At 46.5% G+C, this 22,432-nt stretch overlaps 1 protein-coding gene across 1 annotated transcript in view; it reads left to right on the top strand.

Moving 5' to 3' along the window:
* The window catches only part of CDHR1 (cadherin related family member 1), a 51,291-nt gene that overhangs the window by 5,448 nt on the left and 23,411 nt on the right, over nt 1–22,432 (top strand). The window contains exons 2-10 of the mRNA XM_076338344.1: nt 5,529–5,674; nt 6,530–6,580; nt 7,928–8,017; nt 8,520–8,606; nt 10,311–10,427; nt 12,115–12,258; nt 15,835–15,913; nt 18,809–18,909; nt 20,691–20,894. Coding sequence (XP_076194459.1) covers nt 5,529–5,674; nt 6,530–6,580; nt 7,928–8,017; nt 8,520–8,606; nt 10,311–10,427; nt 12,115–12,258; nt 15,835–15,913; nt 18,809–18,909; nt 20,691–20,894 — 1,019 coding nt within the window. The remainder of the gene's footprint in view (nt 1–5,528; nt 5,675–6,529; nt 6,581–7,927; nt 8,018–8,519; nt 8,607–10,310; nt 10,428–12,114; nt 12,259–15,834; nt 15,914–18,808; nt 18,910–20,690; nt 20,895–22,432) is intronic.

Below are 22,432 nucleotides of genomic sequence, written 5' to 3'. Positions count from 1 at the left end.
GCAGAGCACTGCACAGAGATGCACTGAGGACTCGCAGGTGTTACCGTCTTCGCTTTTGTTTTTCCACTTCTAACAGAAACGGCAGATACATCAGAAAACTGCCCTCAGATGGCTTCTCCTTGGAGTTGGTTGCTGTGGGTGCCGCAGGGACACGTTGCTGCTGTCTGTGGGGTGGTGTTTCGGGCCCCATGCTGAGGGCTCGCCGATGAGCCCCCCCCTCTCCCCACCGCAGGGGCTTGCAGCTGCGGGGCCTGTTTCAGCTGCTGCTGCAGCAGCCACGGCTTTTGGGCTGCCGACCCTGGCCGTGTCTCCACTTTGCCAGCCAGCGTGGTGTGCCGGGGTGCGGGGAGGGAGCAGGCGTCGCCCGGGCGTGCTCAGGAAGGAGCGGTAGCTGGTAGTGAATGGGAAAATGAGCCATTTTTGAGGTGGTCTTGGTGTATGGTCCATGTCCTCCAGGAGCCTGAGCTCCCCTGTGCTTGCAGGGTAAAACAGCCGCCTGTAGGCTGTGTGTTAACTGTCCATCACCTTTCCTGGTGGGGAAACAGGCCTTCGGCTGAGACAGGTGGAGAGCAGGCGCGTAACTCCGGGCGAGGTGGTATTTGCTGTGACACTGGGAACAGAGGTGTCCTGTCCTGGGAGCATGGCCATGGATGTCCCTCTCAGCATCTTGTTAACAGACGTCAGCTCTGGCGGCAAAGGACAATGAGGGCACTGAGCATGAGTCCAAAATGTGCTGGGTTTGTTTAACGTGGCAGGGAGGGGATTTGATTGCTGAGTGTCGCACAGAAGAGAGGGAGAGCATGTTTTCAGTGAGAGGGCAAAACCAGCCCCAGAGCACATGGACAGAGGCTGGCCGTGAATAAATTTAAGTCAGAAATGAAGTAAAATGGAGCAATGGCATCATGGGACAGCCGTTCCGCCTGAGTGGCAGGAGCAAAGAGCAAATGACTTTTAAGATGGAATAGGAAAACGGAGGGAAAGCCTGGCGTGGCTCCTGGGAAGCAGCCGCAGCAGGGAGCAGCGTGCAGCTCCCCGGGACTTCCCTGTCCCAGCCTGCTGCGCCGTCCCCTAGGTACTCGGAGCATCCAGCTCTTCCGACCGGGGCCCTTACACGGCATTTGCCGTATCCCCGGGTAAAGACTCTTCTATTCCCTTATCTTTCTGACAGGGAGAGGCTGTTTACTTGGTACTCACTGATAAGATTTTAGCTGGTTTTTTTCATTTATTTCCTTTTCAGTAAGTGGAGATTTTTAATTGGCATTAACACTGTGCTAAGAAGTGTTCCCAGGGTGTAATGATACGGAGAGTATTGTGCAGTGAAATTACAATTCAGACAAAATTAGGAATTATAATGAGCCAGAAAAGAAATTTTGATCCACAATCCAATTTAAAAGGCACACAAGTGTCCTGTATTGTGAAAAATGAAGTATCAGCTTTAGCTAGGAAGCAAACAGTCCAGTGTAAAGATCAATGATGTCCTTCATTACTTGCTCAGAAACCTCAGTAATCTCAGTCTGTACCAATATCAATGTTTCTTCTCACATGAGGCCAATTGTATGAGGTTCAACAAGGCCAAGTGCCGGGTCCTGCACTTCGGCCACAACAACCCCATGCAGCGCTACAGGCTTGGGGAAGAGTGGCTGGAAAGCTGCCCAGCAGAGAAGGACCTGGGGGTGTTGGTCGACAGCCGGCTGAACATGAGCCGGCAGTGTGCCCAGGCGGCCAAGAAGGCCAATGGCATCCTGGCCTGTATCAGAAATAGTGTGGCCAGCAGGAGTAGGGAAGTGATCGTGCCCCTGTACTCGGCACTGGTGAGGCCGCACCTCGAATACTGTGTTCAGTTTTGGGCCCCTCACTCCAAGAAGGACGTTGAGGTGCTGGAGCGTGTCCAGAGAAGGGCAACGAGGCTGGTGAGGGGTCTGGAGAACAAGTCTGATGAGGAGCGGCTGAGGGAACTGGGACTGTTTAGCCTGGAGAAAAGGAGGCTGAGGGGAGACCTCATCGCTCTCTACAACCACCTGAAAGGAGGTTGTAGCGAGGTGGGGGTCGGTCTCTTCTCCCAAGGAACAAGCGATAGGACGAGAGGAAACGGCCTCAAGTTGTGCCAGGGGAGGTTTAGATTGGACGTGAGGAAAAATGTCTTTACTGAAAGAGTGGTTAAACATTGGAACAGGCTGCCCAGGGAAGTGGTGGAGTCCCCATCCCTGGAGGTATTTAAAAGACGAGTAGATGAGGCACTTAGGGACATGGTTTAGTGGACATGGTGGTGTTGGGTCAACGGTTGGACTCAATGATCTTAGAGGTCTTTTCCAACCTCAGTGATTCTATGATTCTATGGTTCTATGTAGCAGCAAGGAAATTCCTGTTTTCCTTATAAGAAAATTCCTAGACAAAGTAGGAGAGAAAATTGTGAGATTGGAAGAACAAGCCCAGGTTCACATGTATTCGCCCGAACTTTCACAGTCTAGTCGTCTCCAGCACGTGCCCTGCGATCCCTGCGGAGTGGTCTGCAGTTCGTGCACTACCAGCGCCGGTAGTTCAGGGCAGCCCCGGTCACAGCACTAGACCGCGTGCCTGGTGGTTTCCTGCAGGCTCCGAGAGACCCCCCAGACGCGGGTTGCGGTGTCCGTCCTGTTTCTGCACTGCACAGGCAGCGCTGCGGACATCCACACGTGCTAGAAACAGGCGGGACAGCCAGCGGCGTATAAAGTGGAAGGGACAGGGAAAGCGAAGAAGGAGGGCGGAAAAGCGACTAAGAAGTAAACACTTCTAACGGCCGAAAAAGGCTGAAGAAAAGCACTGCCCCGATAATGATGTCAGTGAAGTGCTGACAACTGACACCTGAATTCTCCGTCTGGCCCCAGCTGTGATATTAAGACAAAGCTTTTGAGAAACAAGAATAAATGCAGTCGGTGCTGGTGCTGCAGGACCTTCAACAGACTTGAAATTTCCATCTCTTATGTAGACAGCTGTATCAGGAGGCAGGTGCCCTTTCAGGACGCTGTTTTATATCAGCCCCAGTTTATTCCTCTCCTTGCATTTCTTCGTACTTACACAGTTCAATTGTTACAATCAGAGAAGTGTCTCATCATACCGCTCATTGTCTTTCCCTAATAATTTGGGGGGATCTCAGTTACAGATGTGTTGTTATTTTCTGCTCTGTTTTGTGGGAAAAGTCCAAGAAAAATGTGGAAAGTGTTTTGTAGTTTTGTGAACCTGTTTTGCAAATCTTGACTATTTGTTGGCTGTCTGAGCCAGCTCGTAACAGGCTCGTTTCTGCTCCTACGGGCCCATTGTTTTTTGCAATGTGAACATTTTTCTGTACAAAGGTGCCCAAATATTGCCCTGGTAACTATCGTAAGAGAGTACACTCACAAGCGAGCGCAGGTCCCACACGGCTCGGCATAATCTCTTGCTATGCAAAGACAGCCATGTTTTCTAAGTATCACCGCTGATGCCTGGACACTGCACGCCCATTAAGCCCACCGGTGCGTCTGCTTCACATTTTGCTTGCCAAGGAATAAGCGAACGAGGAGCGAAAGGTTGCGTTGCAAACTGAGGAAGCATTCGAGAAGCTGACCTGCCAGTGCTGTGGGCAGAGCTAAACAGACGCCTATGGATCTGGTCAGTGAAAAGCTCCGCTGCCACTGCAGAGAGGACGTGAGAAAAAGGTTACGACTTTTGAGTACAGAATTAAAAAATCTCTCAAACTCAGGGCCAGAGTAGTTTAAAACTGGAGTCTTCTGGTTCTTCCTTAACTTTCTTAGCAGGGATTCTCCCATCGTATCTTTGTGTCCCACGCTGTCGTGGTTTAATCTCAGGAGACTCTTAATCTCAGGGTCGTGGGTTTGAGCCCCACGTTGGGCGCCAAAAAGGACTGTCGTGGTTTAATCTCAGTCGGCAACTGAGCCCCACGCAGCCGCTCGCTCACTCCCCCCCACCCGGTGGGATGGGGGAGAGAATTGGAAGAGCACAAGTGAGAAAAACTCGTGGGTTGAGATAAAAACAGTTTAATAACTGAAATAAAATGATAATAATAATTATAATAATACAATAATAATACACAAAGCAAGTGATGCACAGTACAATTGCTCACCACCCGCCGACCGATGCCCAGCCAGTCCCCGAGCAGCGGCCCCCCCGGCCAGCTTTCCCCAGTTTATGTACTGAGCGTGACGTCCCATGGGATGGAATGTCCCTCTGACCAGTTGGGGTCAGCTGTCCTGGCTGTGCCCCCTCCCAGCTTCTTGTGCCCCTCCAGCCTGCTCAGTCGGTGTGGCATGGGAAGCTGAAAAGCCCTTGCCTAGTGTAAGCACTGCTCAGCAACAACTAAAACATTGGTGCGTTATCAACTTAGTTCTCATCCTAAATCCAAAACACTGTACCAGCTACTAGAAAGGAAATTAACTCTATCCCTGCCGAAACCAGGACACACGCACAAGCAAAACTCACTGCTAACCAGTGAATCGCTTGGCTACGGTATTTCCAGTGCAGAGAACTTTGTTAGATGTAAAGCAGTTTCTGTTCCAAACCTCCACAACTGGGATATCTCGGGTAACTCACTCGGGGCACAGCCAACTGGAAGGAAACAACAACAGCGTTTTGTATTTGAGGCTCAGTTAACTGGTATTTGTGAAGTGCCTGAAGTTGTTTGGATGAAGATATTAATGCACAGTAGAATGACAGACATGAAAGTTTAAAAAAATAATACTAATAAACCCTCACCATGTTTTGAAAACGTGGGTGTTATAACTCCCCCAGGAAGTATCACTTCTGATAAACAAAGTCAGTTTGCTGGAGAAACTGGCACCGACTTGTCAGATGTTTAAAAATAGAAATAACAATCTCTCTTTCCCCAGCTTGTGAAAGAAATACATTGATGAGTTTAGAGAATTTATTCATTGGTATGAGCATGAGTGGGTGTGTTAAGTAGAGAATTTAATGAGCGGGAGCTAATGAGGGGGAGCGAAGTAGGAAAGAAGGCTTCTGCATCTATTAGTTCTGAAAGTGGAAAAGTCTGCAAATGTCCTTGCATCTCCTGAGCTTCAGAGCCTGGGTCCGGTCCTGTGGGAGCGCTGCCTTCGGCTGCCGGATCTGATTTCCAATCCGAAATCCAATTTCGTTGTTCCCATAGAGCGGGGGGGGGGGGGGCCCTTTTGGTACTGCTGAGATTGCCGCCCAGTCGTACAACAGCATCGCTTCCGACTCACCTGGGCTGAGGGTTAGTCAAGAGCTTGTCATCTGTGTAAACACTGCGATGTGAACAGTACTGATCTAGGTGCGGTTCCACAGGAAAGGGCCTGAAGTGAGAGAAACCAGCGCTGATAAGCTCGGTTTAACCAGGAGGCTAAAAAATGGCAATCGATCAGGACTACTGAACTGCCTACTTACCCATATTTCCCAGTAAGGGGGTTTGATTCACAAAAGCTTTGCCTGCAGGGGAGCTAAGTTTCTAAGGAGCAGGCCAGTGGAATATTCCCTGATTGAAGTAACCACAGTGAAATGCTGTCGAATGGCGATTTTTTCAGGTACCCATGTGTACACTCTGAATGGAACTGATCCAGAAGGAGATCCCGTGACGTACGGCCTGGCCTATGAAGCTGGATCAAGACGCTACTTTTCTGTTGACAAGAACCTTGGAAATGTTACGCTGATCGAGGAGCTTGACAGAGAGGTAGAGTGAAATGGCACCACTCCGTGCGTTCGTGGAATTTCCTTCGGTTCAATTCGATCTGCGGCTTTGAGGGACAATGCCAACTCATTTGCCCCTGAAACATGTCATATACTTTGCTGTTCTGAGACATCATACTTCACCCATCACGTTGTTTTCCAGTTGACTTGCGCCACTGACACCGCTATCAAATTTTTCGGCAGCTGTCTGTCCAGCTTTTGCCACAAGAGGAGTTTACTCTTTATTCCTACCTTTCCCCACCCGCACCCCGTCAAGAGTTTAGGGGCAGTTACAGCCCTCTAATCCTCAGACAGGGGACTCTCCTGTCGTTAGGAGGAAGTAGAGATTTGTGTAAGCAGTGTTCCAGGACACTTCTCTAGTTAAATCATAGCCCTTTAGCCCACGTGTAACCGTATAGGTTGAAGATGTTCCCAGCGATAGTGGCCTAAAGGCAGCCCTATTCTGGGAACACAGGCACTGAACCCTTCACGTCTCCTTCACAGGGAAGGGTACACAGTATTTAGTAAACCCTTCAAAATACTGTATACTGAGACAGAAGAATTTTGAACCAATCGTGCCTTTTTAGGGAGTGTTTCTTGAAAAAGATGACTGATTTTCACTAGCAATTTACAGGACAACAGGGATTCCCAGACCCACCGTCTCTCGACAGCAGCCACAGAAAGCCCAAGGTGCCCCGCAGCTGGAGCCTCTGAGGGGTCTCCCTAGCCTCTGCTGTGACTGCGTTGTGGTATTAGCTGTTGCTTTCATCTACCCGCTGAGACATATTTAAATCTGCAGTCCCTTTTGCAATCGGGGCAAACACCACCTCCCTAACAAAGGAATTTTCTTGGTTTGCAGAAGGAAGATGAGATTGAAGTTATTGTCAGTATTTCAGATGGCCTGAGTACAGTAAGTATTTAATTACGCTGTAGCTTGTCAAACTGTCTCTTCCCACATACCTCCTCCTGTTAAATTACCTTACAGGGACTACCTCATTTTATCAGAAAACATAATCTCATTAGCGTTTTACCTCCTGTTTCAAGAGCCGCTGAACTCCCAGTAACTCAAGTCTCACTCCAGCTCATTGCGCAGCTATTTGAGGATAATTACAATGCAGTGTGAGCTGAAGGACTGACTTAGCGGCCTGCAGAATTACAGCAGCTTCCTACGAAGTTTCACTGTCAGCTCAGTAGGATTCATACTTGAGAAAGATCTGGAGCCTTTTTGGAGGAATGCGTGACGTTATAGGAACCAGTCCTGCACAGCCAAGAGCTGACTGTCCCTCCCCCCCCCCGCAATGTTTCTCTAGCATGACATTAAGAAGATTAGCCTGGGCTAAGGTTGTGGGGTTTTCTTGTCTGCTGCTGAATAAAGCTTTGATCACATCTAATCATTAAGGACTTATCTGAGGCATTGCACAAGCATCCGATCCTAGTTCTACGAATTTCCTTGGCATTTTCAGTTTACGGACGGATGCTGTCAGAGCCAGGCTATTAGTCTGCCAATAAAAGGACCTGGGCTTCATCACTAGAGGTGCCGCAGAAGTGGGACCTTCTTGCTGTCCACAAGACTGGATAACGCTAGAGCTCTTCCTCATCTCAAACAAATTAATTGAGATTACTGCAACAATTGTTTGGGAGGTGCCAGCATCCTTGCAGGCACAGCTGCCCTGGCAACCTCTGTAAATAGGAAATAATGGGATCACATCCACATGTCCACTTGCAAACAACTGGGAAGTTTTGTTGGTCAAATAGGTTTGCTTCTGTATTTTTAGGAAGAGAAGACGCATTTTGTTCAAGATGGATTGTTACATATTAGTAGCGTGTATTTGTACATCCAAATTATGCATGCTATTAACCTGGTATCATGATCTCAAATGAGGCATTAATAAATGCTCTTGGCTGTCAGGTACCAACTTTCACAGTCTTTTATGTATTCTCATAAAATACATCATGATATCTTGAATGCCATAAAGAAGAAGAAAGACTTTTGAAAATCAGGCCCAGTCCGTAATTTATAAAATACTCCAAGACTCCTTATTTAGGTTGGAGATATCTGGGTGCTCTCCACAAAGCAAATTCTTCTGGATTATGGGATTTTCTGTATTTTCTTTTATGTGCTCAGTTTTGGTAGTGCAAAGATATTCTATTACAACATAATTTTTCATCGCCTTTGACTACACCTTAGTAGGCCAATGGACAGGTACATGTTGAAAATCAGCTTCAGTCATAATATGTTCTTCATATTCTACTCCAGGTTTCTGAAAAAGTCAGGATCCTTGTAATGGATGCTAATGATGAGAGCCCGGAGTTCATCAATACACCTTACATAGTCCAAGTCCCAGAGGTTGGTGAAGTTCCTTTGCATACTGGAAGTATATTTCAATAGGATGTAAAGAGGAGCTGGTACGTTTTCAGTAAAATAAGATGTGCAGGTCTAACCTGCATTCTTTTGGTTTAGGGTTTGGGTAGATATTTAATATTCATTGCAAACTTAGGGAATAAGTCTGTAGGTACTTCAGGTGTGCTATTTTGTGGGTAAGCTCCAAGATGTGAGTCATGGGGAGTTTTTAGGATTGACTTCAGTGGGAATAGGATGCGCTCTGTCTTAGCTGAGATTTCCTGTCATTTTTATTCCAGAACATTTTTCTTCCTTCTTGTTCTTCTCAAGTTTCCTCCATTTTTAATCTCTTCCCTCTTTTCTTTCCGCGCTTTGGTTCCCTGAGTGCATTTATTTTCTTTCTACCATCACTCTCTTTTTCTGCCTCCTTGCATGCTCATTTTTCACTTCTTCTAACTCACCCGGTTTTCCACTTCTGTGTGACTCTGGTAACTCCTTCTGCTCACAGAACGCTCCCTCCGGCAGCAGTATCTTTAAGATTGAGGCAGTGGACAAAGACACGGGTTCTGGAGGAAGCATCACCTACTTCTTGCAGGTAAGGTATTACCTGTACCTTCAAAAATCCTCTCTCATCTACTGAGATCTCAGAAATCAGGTTAGAAAAAGATTTTGAGGGTTGAGCCTGCTACCAGTGCCTATAGGACCGATTTTGTACCCTGCACAAGAAAACAAGCGTTGGCAAAGCGGGTGTTGTCTGATTGCGAGCAGCCAAGTGCAGCCCAGCAGGCAGGAGGAGGAGCTGGAGTTGCCACCGTCGCTCCCGTGCTTGCCAGCAGGACTCCTCGCGGCAGGGCTCCTACTGGCCCTTTCTTTGGAGCGAGGGGGAGAGCAAGTCTAACTCGTAATCTTGTACGCGTATGGGATCTCTAAAGCATGAAACAGCTTTTTAGAAAGCAAAATGCACTGGAAACCCAAATGTGGACTTCGGTGTAGCAGGCTGGTGCATAATTGAGACCTGGACCGCAGTGTGAAATACGAGGTACTAAGCCTTCTCACTGACAAAGCTGTGCCTGCTTGAAACCAGCCTTTCAGGTGTTGCCCACCGGTGCAGAACAGAAAGGGCTCTGTATTTAAAGCTGAATTTCTCTATTACAGACCTTCTGCATGCCAAAAGGGCAACTTTTCGCACTATATTCCTCAAATTCCTTCTTCCTACAAGCAGCTTCGTCCAGATTAGCTGCAGTTCCCCTTATTCAAGAGGCAACAGAAAAAAAAAAACCAAAACCAATTTGTTGCAATGTTTACTTTGGATACAAATACGGAAACAAGTTGGAAGATATTTGCATAGCACTAAAGCTAATCGTGTTACAAGCTTGGGCACACTGTGAAAAAACACCTTAACTGCCTTGTTGAAATTTAGTTTTGATTTCACCAATTATGATCCGTTTAAAATACAATATGTGCAGGGTTCAATTTTGCACAGGGCTTTTTCCAGTAAACTGACAGACTATGAAGCCGAGGAAAGCAGTTTCAAACTTCTATGTCTAGTTGATGTATTTGTGTGGCAAAAAGGTTGCTAAATGCGTGTGTTTGTCGAAAAAATGTTGCCATGTCTTTTGCACAATCTCTGGGAATTCTCGGGTTGCGCAGAAAAAAGCCTCTCCGAAAGCCTGATGTGGGCAGGTGGTGACGTCTACTGAAAGGGCCAAGATTATCCGACAGTGACCATTGCGTATGGATACCCAAATGGAAGTGTGTTTATAGATATCTCCAGTCCAGAAGAATGGAGGGAGACGTTCTTTAGGCCTTTTTGGAAATCAAATGTGTTAGGTTTTATTTGTATATCGAAAAATCACCAAAACACCACCCAATTGACAATAATCTATGCAGGCAAACTTCCTGCTTTTTTTTTAAGCCAGTAGAACTTTGAAGCACTGAGGGGTAACACCTTTTTTCTTCTTCTTTTTCCCCTCGTGGTTTTTTCTGTTAAGCCTCCCTACCTCCTTCCGTGCACTGAGCTGTGTTAACCAAAGTTCAAGATTTCACAATGAAATACTAAAAGATAAAAAAAATCTACATTGCAGGTAACTGATTTATTCTGAATAATGAGAGACTCGTGGTTGGTTCATGAATTGTTCATAAACACACAGAGGTGAAATCCATCAAATACATTATTCACCCAAACCGTATCATTATTCTAGTCTTTTCCCTTAGCAGATGAAATAAAAGATTAATCCCTACGGCAATCTTATTTCCATACCTGTAATCTCTTGCTGTTTCTTCTTTTCTTTTCTTCTAGAACATCCATGCTAATAAGTTTACAATAGACCGTCACAGTGGTGTCCTGCGCATCAAAACAGGGGTCACCCTGGACTATGAGAAATCAAGAACACATTTTGTCGTCGTCGTAGCCAAGGTATAAAGCTTTTATCTGAAACTAGAGGAGGTGGGCGTTGTATTTGAGTAGGACTGATTAGTTCGAATACAAGTGTGACTTAAAGGGTTGCTGAAACATGAAGCATAACATTGAGGCAGCAGAGTCACTCCCTCTGTAACATCTGGGGGGGGGGGGGGGTAACATGGAAAAGTGAGGGAGGAAAGGTGACCGGTGTCTGCTGCTGAACAACATCTGGAGGCATTTGGGAGTGGGTTTCCCGCATTTCGCTCGGGCCCCAGCACCAGGACAGTGAGCCCCGCTCCAGAAAGTCGCCTGTGCGTTTCGGGAGTCACCTAGAAGTGAAGGGTTGGTGTGTGCAACCCCGGCTTCAAGAAGCATCAGCCTTTGGGCAAATGCAGGTGCCCGGGGCTCCCTCGTGCTGCCCAGGGCATGGCCCTGCCGCGACAAGGGCAAGCACCCGGCAGGCAGGCAGTGCGGGTCGCAGTCGTGAGCCACAGTAAGACAGAGGGCACAGCTGGACCCAGTGCAGCACGAGCGGTGGACTTCTTTTCTGGAAATATCTGTGGACGTTTCTTTCTTTCACTTCTCTGCTGCCTTGTGGCAGGAGCTTATTCAAATCCTGCAAATGTTGCTGCTCATCCCTTCTTGCCGCTGTCATTCTCAGCAGTGCTGCGCCTGCGGCACGGCTGAGGATTCATAACAGGCATTAAAAGTTTATGGATTCCGAAGTAAAGTCTCTCAGGATCCTGTGGGGACCTGTCACACAGACAGACTCGCATGGGTGGAAAGAGGATGATTTTGCTGCTACTGATGGTGACTTCGAGTTTCTCATGTTTTTTTGAGAAACATACGGATCTTTTTATGTATTTATTTGGCCAGGGTTCGTTTGAGGGGAAGTAACAAAATTTGGCTTAAATGCTGCCTTTGGGGCAGTAAGGAGGGAAAAAATGAGCATATCTTTTCCAAAAAATTGAATTTTTTAGAATTGGTACAGCAGACATGCTGAACAATTCACAGTCTTATACACCAGCATGACTACTGACCTCCAGCCGGTGCTCTGAGACTAAGCGTGTTAAAAGCTTCTGAAACTGCAAGTCATCTTTCTAATTGGCTCTGCTGTATCAGGAGCACAGATTTGATTGTAGTCAAGTCGCCAGAGACTGTTTACACACTGTGGCTAACAGCTCTTGGCTGCACAGCTCCTCCATGCTTTCACTTTACCACGTGAGACTCCCTAGGAGACTTTGATCACGTGCACTGTTTAATTTCCCCCTAGAAATGCACTACCTTGCCGCTGTGCATTGGCTTGTGTTTACGACAAGACTGTATGTGGGATGAAAAGCTGTAGACTTTAGTCACTAAATTTTTGCATCAGTTTCTAGCATTCTTTTTCCCTGCAAAAAACTTGAACTCCCTGTCCCCTGTGCTGTTGACAAAAGATTGTGTATGACCGCATATATTGGCACAACCAATTATAATATAAGAAATTACTTCTGAGACACTGCAGGCTGTCTTCCTCATCAGAGAGGGAGCAGGCCAAATGGAAAAGAGAAGGGAATAGGGCAGCAGAGATTAATCTGTGTGTTGAGAGAGAAAAGGGATTCCTGGGACTGTGCTTCCGAAGGCTCATGAGGTGTATGCAATGCCATAAGCTGATTTGCAGACATGTTTCAGCAGAGGGATGTGACGATGACTTCTCTTCCAGGATGGTGGTGGGAAGCTCAGGGGAGACAACAAAGTGTTTTCAGCCACAACAACAGTTACTGTCAATGTGGAGGATGTTCAGGACACTCCTCCCATGTTCATCGGGACTCCCTACTATGGATATGTCTATGAGGATACACTCGCGGTAAGTGCTGGTTTTCGCCTGCAGGAGAACAGGCACAATCTTTCACATCTCAATCAAGATGGCCCTATGGTTTCTAGCACAGGCTTTATCGGAAACTAGGACCTAAACTCTGATTTGACTCTGCCGTGGTTTAACCCCAGCTGGCAACTAAGCCCCACCCAGCCGCTCGCTCACTCCCCCCGTGGTGGGATGTGGGAGAGAAGTGGAAGGGTAAAAGTGAGAAAACTCATGGGCTGAGATCAAGACAGTTTAACAGGTCTAGCAAAAGCCGCGCAGGCAAGCAAAGCAAAACAAGGCATTCATTCACTGCTTCCCATGGGCAGGCAGGTGCTCAGCCATCCCCAGGAAAGCAGGGCTCCATCACGCATCCCGGTGACTTGGGAAGACAAACGCCATCGCTCCCAACATCCCCCCTTCCTCCTTCTTCCCCCAGCTTTCTGTGCTGAGCATGACGCCATATGGTGTGGGATATCCCTTGGGTCAGTTGGGGTCAGCTGTCCCGGCCGTGTCCCCTCCCAGCTTCTTGTGCCCCCCCAGCCTGCTCGCTGGTGGGGTGGGGTGAGGAGCAGAAAAGGCCTTGACCCTGTGTCAGCACTGCTCAGCAGTAACGAAAACATCCCTGTGTTATCAACACTGTTCCCAGCCCAAATCCAAAACACAGCCCCGTACCAGCTACTGGGAAGAAAATTAACTCTACCCCAGCCAAAACCAGCACAGACTCCTAGGTGAAATGAGCTGACCAAATCTCAGACTTGTTCTTATTTACACCCATTGCAAACTTGCCATGCAAGGCTTCCTGTGGCTGTCGTCAAAGTCAAAAAGGATTCTGCCTGTTGGTCTAAGCCCAGACAGTGACTGAGAGCTCTTCCGTAGCTGAGACCTGCAGAGGGACTTGGCTGAAGGCTTAAGCAGGTTGCCAGTTACCTCACCTGAACACATCACGCTAGAAGCCTTTGTGTGTTTGTGTGCTGCGTGGTCTTACGGTGCTTTTATTTTCTAGCTGATCAGTCTGGTACCAGCAGCTGGTTGTGCAAGGTATGGGGAGAATTTCTGCCCAAATGCTCTAGACTCTTTGGGCTGCTCCCTGGACAGCACACGGGGAGAAGCAATCCGGACATCCCCAAAATGCAGGATACTTTCTGCTCAGTGATAGCTCGATAGGCAGAACGGGCCAGGAGGTCCTCCCAGGCCTAAAACCCACCAGATTATCCAGCAAGCAGGGACACGCTTAGGAGAACCGCTTACAAGTGGGGACACGCCATTTGTCGGCATGTGTCTGCTGCTGAAGATACCACTTCGTATCCATCACGGACACGGAATCCAAGGAGCACACTGAGCTCCTGGCTGTGCCATCGCCTCAGAAATGCCTAATGGCAGATTTGCTTAAAAGGGAGTATACAGCTTAGCGAATTAGTGTGTTATATCCACCGTGATGCTTTCAGCCACATATTAATCTTGAAGCTGCAAACTAATTAATTTTCTCTATATCTAAGCAGTGGCATGATATTGTGCGTGGATCAGCTTTCACCCTGATACATAAGATTTAATTAACATTTTCTTCACACATAGGACAAGAAATGGTATCTACTCTTGAAATTGCGCAACGTTAGGCTATTTATCTCCTTGGCAGTGTGACTGCACGCTGTTCACCTGATCTTCCCTTGAGTTTCAGGAAAAGATCACGTCTTTACGTTCTGTCCAGAACTCCAATGTACGCTGCGGCCCTTGCCTGACTGTATATTGCAGTTCAGTGCATCGGCTGTTACCTTTCAGCCAGGCAGAGAAGTAACGCTTGTGTACTTTGCAGATGTTTGGGATGAATGATATTATGTATATTGATTTATTCTGCATAGTTACATATAGATCTTGAAATAACTATCAGGTGCACACAGGAGTTAGTGTTTACCATGGAAATGGGAGTCAATAAATGTTAATTACATCCAGCCTGAGCTCATAACTTACACCATTATGATATCGTAATGATGGAAGCACAAATCAGTCCTTCCCAGTGTGGGTTTTGCTATTAGAATGAACTCCACAGAGAGAGATGCACTAGCTGATTTTAGTGTTGTTTACACGTTTGGTGTTAGTTTTGTAAACTTGCTGCTTTTCTCCTTGGTGGAGTTGTCAGGATTTACAAGTACTCTGTCACCTTCAGAGGGACAGCACTGCATTTTGCCCAGTAGGCAGATTTTATTACAGCTTCCAGCACAAATGATCATAAATACAGTTCTGTATTTCCAGTTGCTGTAACAGAACCTTGCTCTTGTTTGAAAAATTCACTTGAGGGTTGTTATGAAAATGTTCCGTCTTGCCATTTGTGATTAACTGACGGTTACTTCAACGTTCCCTGTTTTTGCAGCCCCAAACAGTAACGCTTTAGTTCAGAGGCCTAAATTGCACAGCTCTTTGCCACTTGTGTGAGCATTTTAATGCTGACAGTCATCATCCCTCTGAGTTGATAGGAGTAGGCACACGAGCAAATGGTCTCCAAGTACACGAGTTCTGTATGTATGTACACGGCCACGTTACTTGCGCAGAAAGACAGTGAAGGTTTAAGGACAGTTAAATCACCATGATTTTCATCCCAGTTTTATGCCCTAAATGTTCTGTGGGCTAAGTTGCTTTGTGATCCACTGTTTGCTTTTGCTGCCTGCCTGAACTTAATTAGGTAGGACCAAAGTGACCTGATGACTCCTCAGCAACTGCCTGTGCCTCAGCACACTGCGTGGCCACGGGGCACGCGGCGACGCCGGGAGCCTACGCAGCAGCTACCAGAGGGCATCTTGGTAGTGACCCAGACTAAACCTTTTGGGTCTCAGATTGGTTACTCCAAATCCTCTGTCCAAGTCTGTGGCTCAAGGTAGGTGTCCCTGGGCACAGCTTCCGATTGCTCCCGCGGCCAGCCAGCCCCCGGGGCTGAGGCACCCCTAACCACGGGGGGTCTGCAGGCGTTTCACACCCGCGCTGTCGGCCCTGCCACAGCAGTGGGCACAGAGCAGCCCCCGGGGAGCAGTGCTGATCCTCCGGCGCTCACCCAAAGTGGAGCCGGAAAAAAGGACAAGAGGGCAGGGCGCTGGGCAAGCTGGCATGCCCCGAGGCTGCGGCAAGCCCTGGCCCTCCTTGGGGCAGCTGAGGCCCACGCACCAAAGCAGGTTGCTCTGCCATCGGCGCAGGCAGTGGCACGGCGCTGGCAGCAGGCTGGCAAGGGCAGGTCGCGCAGCGGCTCCGTAGGGAGCGAGCAGCAGCGGGGGTGTCCCCACTTCGTATGGAGGTACGGTGCATGGGCTGCGACGTACCTGGGAACAACTATAACTTTTGATGTAGGAACAACACAGAGTTGGTCCAAGGAGCAGCATCCAGCTCCTGTTCTGCAAAGCCAAGCACTGATTTTTTTCTGGCTGGGAGTCAGTGGCCCTTGCTGCATTCCCCATACAGCACAGGCAAAAGTACCCACTCTTCCCCCCACACCTCACTGCAGAAAGACTTACAGAAGTTCAGTTTATCAATACGCAGTTGCAATTTCACTGCTCTTTGATCTCACCACACAGACTGTGATTTCCCATTTCTCCCCAGGGCTCTGAGGTCCTTACTGTTGTTGCTCTTGATGGAGACAGAGGAAAGCCTAACGGTATTCATTACTGCATCGTGAACGGTGAGTAGACTTGTCTTGTACGAAATCTGAAGGGCAGTCAAAACTGGTTCTGACATTAAATTAGAATGGGGTAGGCTAGAGTTTAATAAAGCTGAGACAAACTCTCATGAAATAATGCCAGGTACCTCGAGCAACTCCAGGGCCCCGTCTAGTCTAGCAGAGAACAGCCAAGATAGGATTCACTGAGTTTTAGCATCTGCTTCACAGAACTACGCTTGGAGTTGTTAATGTTGCTGATTTGTTAGGCATCAGTAGCCTGCTTGTCATTTCAGAAAGCGTAAAGGGAGATGCATTCACTGCTGCTGAGCATCTCTCTCATTTAATCTAGGAGGTGAGAGAATGCATTGGGAGACCCAGACATGGTATTTAGACGGACATTTTTATTAATATTGTGATTAAAGTGGCTAAACGGTCAAATCTCTGGTTTCTTGAAAGAAATTATATTTACCAGTGAAGAGGCACGGGCTGTACACTGCACTGGAATAAAGTAGATGTTATCAGAAGATTAATGCTTTTCATCAGCTATTCTGAGGGCGTCTGTCGCACGTCTTTTAATAGCATAAATGCGAGACTTAGCTGAATTGATGATTCATTAGCTGGTGAAGTCAACAACTAAGCTCAACTGAACTCCAAGCTACAACTTTAGTTTTGTTTGGTTCTCTCTTCCTCCAAAACAAGACTTCCATGGCAAACGGGCTCCCCAACTCCCGGGTGTGAGAGATCCCAAAATTTCCTAAGAGAAGTCTGAGGTGTAGTTGCAGAGCTATGCAGTAAGTTCTTCATTGTGTTACGTGATCTAAACAGCAAGGTCTAGAGAGGACAGAGAGGGTTACAACTGAGGTTTTGCCTTGATGTGGGATGGGACCCATGCTGAGGTTCCTTCTCCTCGATGCAAGCGAATAGATAGAAGAGGGTAAAAGGGAGGTAGAAACATTGAGAAAAAAAGGTTGCAGAAGAGAATAGATGGAAAATGAGAAAAGAAAGGTGGAGAATGAGGAGTAAAAACAAATAAGTGGGATGAAAATATGCTAGACAAGGGAGAAATTGAGTAAGGAGAATAAGCGAAGGCAGATGAACCAGGGGAAATGTCAAAGGGAAACAGGATTAATGGGGAAAGATATTAGATTTCCAAAGTAAATAGCGGAGGACCAAAAAGGTGCTATGGGATAAAAACGGTAAGTGATTAGGAAAGAGTGGAAAATGAAGATGGAAGGGGATGACAGATAAGTAGCATAAAATATGACTAATGGAGAGCAGGCTTTCCTCATGCACATTAACATGGGATTTTGTTAGCATGAAATGGAAAAGAGGGGAAGGGAATATGCTTCCAGTGCATAGAAAGTTTAAGAAATAGATAGGGAAAAAAAATTACAGCAGGTTTCTCCCCCTGCACCTCAGACCCTGGCGTTACTCGTGACAAGCCATTATTCCAATACCTGCAGGCTGAGTTGTTAAGGGACAACAAAATACTAAGAGCAAATAGGAAATTATTTATTCTTTATAAGAATTTTTTATCCAGGGAGTGTGGGATAATTTTAGAAAATACTCCAATCCTCTGAACGTGCTGTACAAAGGAACACATGTAATGCTACATACTCTGAGTTACCAATTTCCCTGTGATAACTAGACAATAGCGTGAAGTACGGTGGCTTGAAACCACTATTGACTTAAGCTTCCTCTCAGTCAGGACGTACTTTCCAGGCCAATGTATCTTAATAATTGACCATTGTATGAGTTGATATCTGTTCAATGTTGTGTCTAGTGAACTTGAATGAAGTTGCAGTTATTGCAAACCACTATCAGGTGGTTTAAAAATCAGCACTGGAATTGAGTTAGAGAAAAAGAAAAATGACTGGGCTTTCAGGTCATCATCCTTTATTTCGGAAGGCTTGGTCTCCTTCATTGTAAGGGTTTTCCTCTCTTTTCCTTTCAGTGGTAGAAAGCGTAGATAGTGGCCAATACCGTATGTGTGGTAGCATGCAGGGGTGCCCATAGCCCCCTGGCAGAGCAGGGCAGGGCCCCCTGAGGCGCCGTCTGGCCCCCTCCCCAGGCACCAGCCTGCTTTTGGCCGTGACGGCGAGACGTGATGAGACGACGACGCCTCTCTGCAAGCTGGCATTTGCTTCAGCACAAATTCACCAGGTCTCAGGGGATCACGGCCCTGTAACTGATCTTCTGCTCAGATCAATGGAAGTTAGGTCGGGGGCGGCAAAGTCAGCCTGCAGCCCCGTCCTGCCTGTGTGTCAGACTCTGCCTCAATGAAAAAAGCCTGCGTTTTACCCCAGATCCTCCAAAATCCCTTTTTGTTCAGGACAGCCTTGCAAGAGGCTGAGAGTTTTTTAACAACTGGATGTCTAAGGCAAGAAGATGCTTCTCCAGAGATGATGTCTGCAGAAAGAGTGGCTATGTTTCTTTCAGACAGATTGTCAGACTTCTCACCTTAGCTGATATTAGTGAGAGAAATGTTGTTGTTTCTCAGAGACTTAATTATGCATTTGCTAATTAAAATAAGGAATGTCTATTTTTGTCTAAACCAGCATATAAAGAAGACGGCATAATAGAAATGAATACCAAATTTGCACGCCTGGTTGCTGAGGCTTGAAGGGAACCCGACCAGGGTGGGAGGAGGAAAGTGAGGGCAGCTGCCCATACGGGCAGAGCTCCACTGAGCCGTTCCTAGGGGAGGAAACCCTTTTTGGCCCTCATCTGTGTTTTCATCTCACTGTGACCAGGCATAGAAATGCTTCATTTTTGAAAAGCGGCTTCAGATCTACTCACAGATACGGATACACATATGGACAAAGATAAGCTTAATGAAGTGTAGGGTTGATTGCTCATGCTTGTTCAGAAAAAGGAAGTGTGGCATGTAACTAGAGCATCTTGGGTTTATTGCAGGAAGCGAAGGTTCATTCGAAATCAGCAACACAACTGGAGCCATTTCTGTTATAAAAAGCCCAAATCAGCTCAAGAAAGAAGTGTATGAACTAAAAGTTCAGGTATGTTCTGTGGCCACTTGAAGACTGTTGCTCTTAAATGCCATGAGTAGGCATGATTGTCTAAAATAGCTCAATTTATAGCTGACGTCACCTCTTTTAGAAACTACCTCCTATATTTGAGCAGAGTGCCAGAGAGTATAAAAGAGAACAAACTGCTTTTGCTCCTTGGGATATTTAGTATCTCAGATTACTTCTTTCAAATGAAGTCAACTTGTCCTAATTTCATCTCTGAGTCTGGAGAATCAACATCCTTTACAATATGTAGATAACTGTTCTCCGTGTTTTCAGATTTTATTGCTAAACTGGGAATTAATATCTTGTAAACTCTATGTGATGAGATAGGTAACTGTCAAATCTATGACTAGTAATAGGACTGGGGTAGATCATGCAATGTCATGTCAGTATCCACTCCTGAAGCATTGATCAGCCACATACAAATACATGCTAACACCTTGGTAAGCTAACACCTTGATGAGCTAGTATCAGTGTGACAGGCTGCTCTATTTTAAGCAGTTTCTAAAGACCAAGAGTATAAAAATTTAGAGTTAAATTGTGAAGACTATATCAGTTTTCTTCAGGCAAATGCATATTACAACCACGAGAGTTTGTCACGGTAAGGACAATATTGTCTGAAGGCAGCTTTGAGGCCTTGCACGCTGCCAGAACTGATGTAGCGTCCCCAAGGGCGCTTGCTTGCTAATGGGCTCAGGCAGCTTGCTGAACCTGGGAGATCATAGAGTTCCCGTTGTCCGAGTCAAACTCAGGCACCATTTCTTCCCCTACTCTCTCTGGTTTACTGCAGTCTGCTAGCGCTTCCCAGATACAGGATTAGTTAAGCCCTTGCAAGCTTTTCTGATCTCGAAGTTATACCTGTGGTGACCCAGAGCCCGCGCAGGCTACAAAATCTGCCTGAGAAACCAAAAGAGCGTTGTACTACCCAGCATAGGTAGTGACAGGCGCCTCAGTTACCGGATTAGCATCTTCAGAGAAATTTAGCAGCCTAGTGCCTTTGGGTTTGAGCCCTTTGAGCTAAAAAGCATGTTAGAGACAGCTGTTTTGTTACAAAAACACCAGCCGGAGTTTCTGTCCTGACAGAAGAAACATCTTGGGTTCAGTCCAGTGAATCAGGCTGCATGTTGGCATTGTTGAAACTCAGACAGATTTGATCTTTCAGTTCAGAAAAATGCCGACTAGGTTTGCTTGCCTGTCCAAACTATATCCAGCTTAAATTAAGCTCATCTAGACAGCAAAGCAGAATTGTAAATGAGAGACTAAATCTCAAAAAAAAAAAAAAAAGTGTGTCATTTTTCTTTTTCAAGTGTTTGCCTAAATACCGCAAGTACAGTTTTTCTCGCAGAGTTTTCAAGGCTGCAGTCCTTGCATGCAACATAAAAATCAACTACCTGTAATACCACAGCAAATTTAAAGATTGTCTTCCTTTTCTATTCTGTTAACACTTTAGGCAAGCGATTATCCTGCCTCTATTAGATTATCTGTCTTTAGAGAACTGTTTTCACCCAGGGTGAGGTGCTAAGCTCATCAAATTAGGAGGAGAATTTTTTTACTGGGGCTTTATTGGGACTGGTTTATTACCATAACCTTCTAATCATCGTAAACTTCAACATGAAATGGACTGAGATTTCTACAGAAATATAAAGCTGTGAATCTTTGTACAAGTTAGTGTGTCAGGGTGATTTGTACGTGCAGAACAATACCTGAACATGGAACTGAGGAAAGAGAGTATGCCCTCGTCATCCTTCTCTCTCTCCTGCCTGCTGCAGGCATCAGAAGTCAGTCAGGAAGATGACATCTCAGTGTACGCTTTTGCCGTGGTGACTATACGGGTGGTCGACCTCAACAACCATCCACCAACGTTCTATGGAGAAAATGGTCCCCAGAACAGATTTGAACTGACCATGTACGAGCATCCCCCAGAGGGTGAAATCTTGAGGGGATTGAAGATTACAGTCAATGATTCAGATCAGGTAAGTGGAAACTATGTGGACTTTCAGTTTTCCCGCCCTATTTTCCCAAAGACTAGCAAGAGCTGTCAGCTGGGGAAACGTCATTTTAGGAACTCAACTATTTCACCTGCATTCTCCAAAAGCCTAGGGCAGACAAAGTAGTTGTAGGGTCCAGTACCACAGAGAGTCTGGACCCAGAAGTATACTTAGTGTGTCATATACTGTTATGTCGATGAGAAGGGTGGTCCTAAAGCTGCAGCCCAGTTCTTGTTGCGACGAAAGTTGAGCAGTCCTTATGAACTTCCCGAACTACTGGTCACGTTCAGTTGTTGTCAGTGTAATGCCCGAGAATGTACTGCCTTTGGAGATTTACTTAGAGCTTCCAATCACTTTAGTAACTTCAAGTGCAATTGCTGTCTGTATCTTCTCAGGCCCTGCTGGAAACAGTACAGTCCATACCCTTACATTGATTTTATCACAATATATTGTCCTTCTGGCCCTTATGTTACAGCCAGAGTCTGCAGTGCATGCTTTGATAAATCATTCCCACTGGAGTGATATTTTACGTAATCTTAAAAATTATGCCAGAGCCAAACTAACTCTGGCCAGATAAAGGAAAAGGGAAGAAGACTGCATCCATCTCAGCCTGCTATCTGACCTGTGATGCCCGTAAGATACTATGGTGATGGTTGCTATGGGGATCCCTAAGCTAAATACTGTATGAATGGCATCCATCTGAGTTAGCCTGAGGTTAGGTAGTGACAAGAGAAAAGCTTAATGCACCTGAGAACTGTATCACTATTGGAAAGAGTGCGCTTGTATGACTGTGCTCGGTATTGTGCTGTTTTGACTGTATTGTACTCTATCAAAGCCACTAGCTTCTTCCCCCTCCCTCCCGCTGCTCTGCAGCAAGCAGATAAATGACTGCTTTCAAAGCAGTGCTACGTCTATCCTGCTATTGTCACAGGGGATGTTGCTGCAGAAGGAAAGAAACAAGACCCATCTCTTCTATTTAGAGACAAAATATATACGTATCATATGTAGGCTGACAAAATAGTCAGGCTGCAAGTTAGGCTATAAAATCAGCAGAAAACATTGCTAAATACACCGTATAGATTTCTCAAGAAGCTTCCTAGTACAGCGTAAAACATCACTCTAGGGGGGTTGCGTTGCTTTTCTTTTAAGGCATAGAATGAAATGTTTTCCCTTCCGCACAAGAGGACTATATAGGGAAGAAAATTAAACATATGTCTGTTTCTGTCGCAGCCATTAGTGACTCTTTCTTTTGGGGGAGTGGATGGTACCGGTGAGGAGGAGGAAGCCGTGGGCAAGGTCTGTTTTAGGCCTGCAGTTTGATGGAAATGCCATCTTCACTTGCAAGAACATTACGCAGAAATTTCTCCCCCAGCCCTCCTCAACCGACAGACACAGCTTGGGGCTCAGTGCTGTTGTTCCTTCGGTCATTCCTGTGTCCCGTGGCTGTCTGCTTGGAGACATGCAGCAGCATGGCTTGCTCCGAGCAGGTCTGGGTTCAGTGGACATCACGGTCAGAAATCACT

Source organism: Aptenodytes patagonicus, chromosome 5, assembly GCF_965638725.1.
Source record: "Aptenodytes patagonicus chromosome 5, bAptPat1.pri.cur, whole genome shotgun sequence".
Lineage (NCBI taxonomy): Eukaryota > Metazoa > Chordata > Aves > Sphenisciformes > Spheniscidae > Aptenodytes > Aptenodytes patagonicus.
Note: the sequence above shows the minus strand (reverse complement) of the source record. Positions and strands in the feature narration are given on the sequence as shown.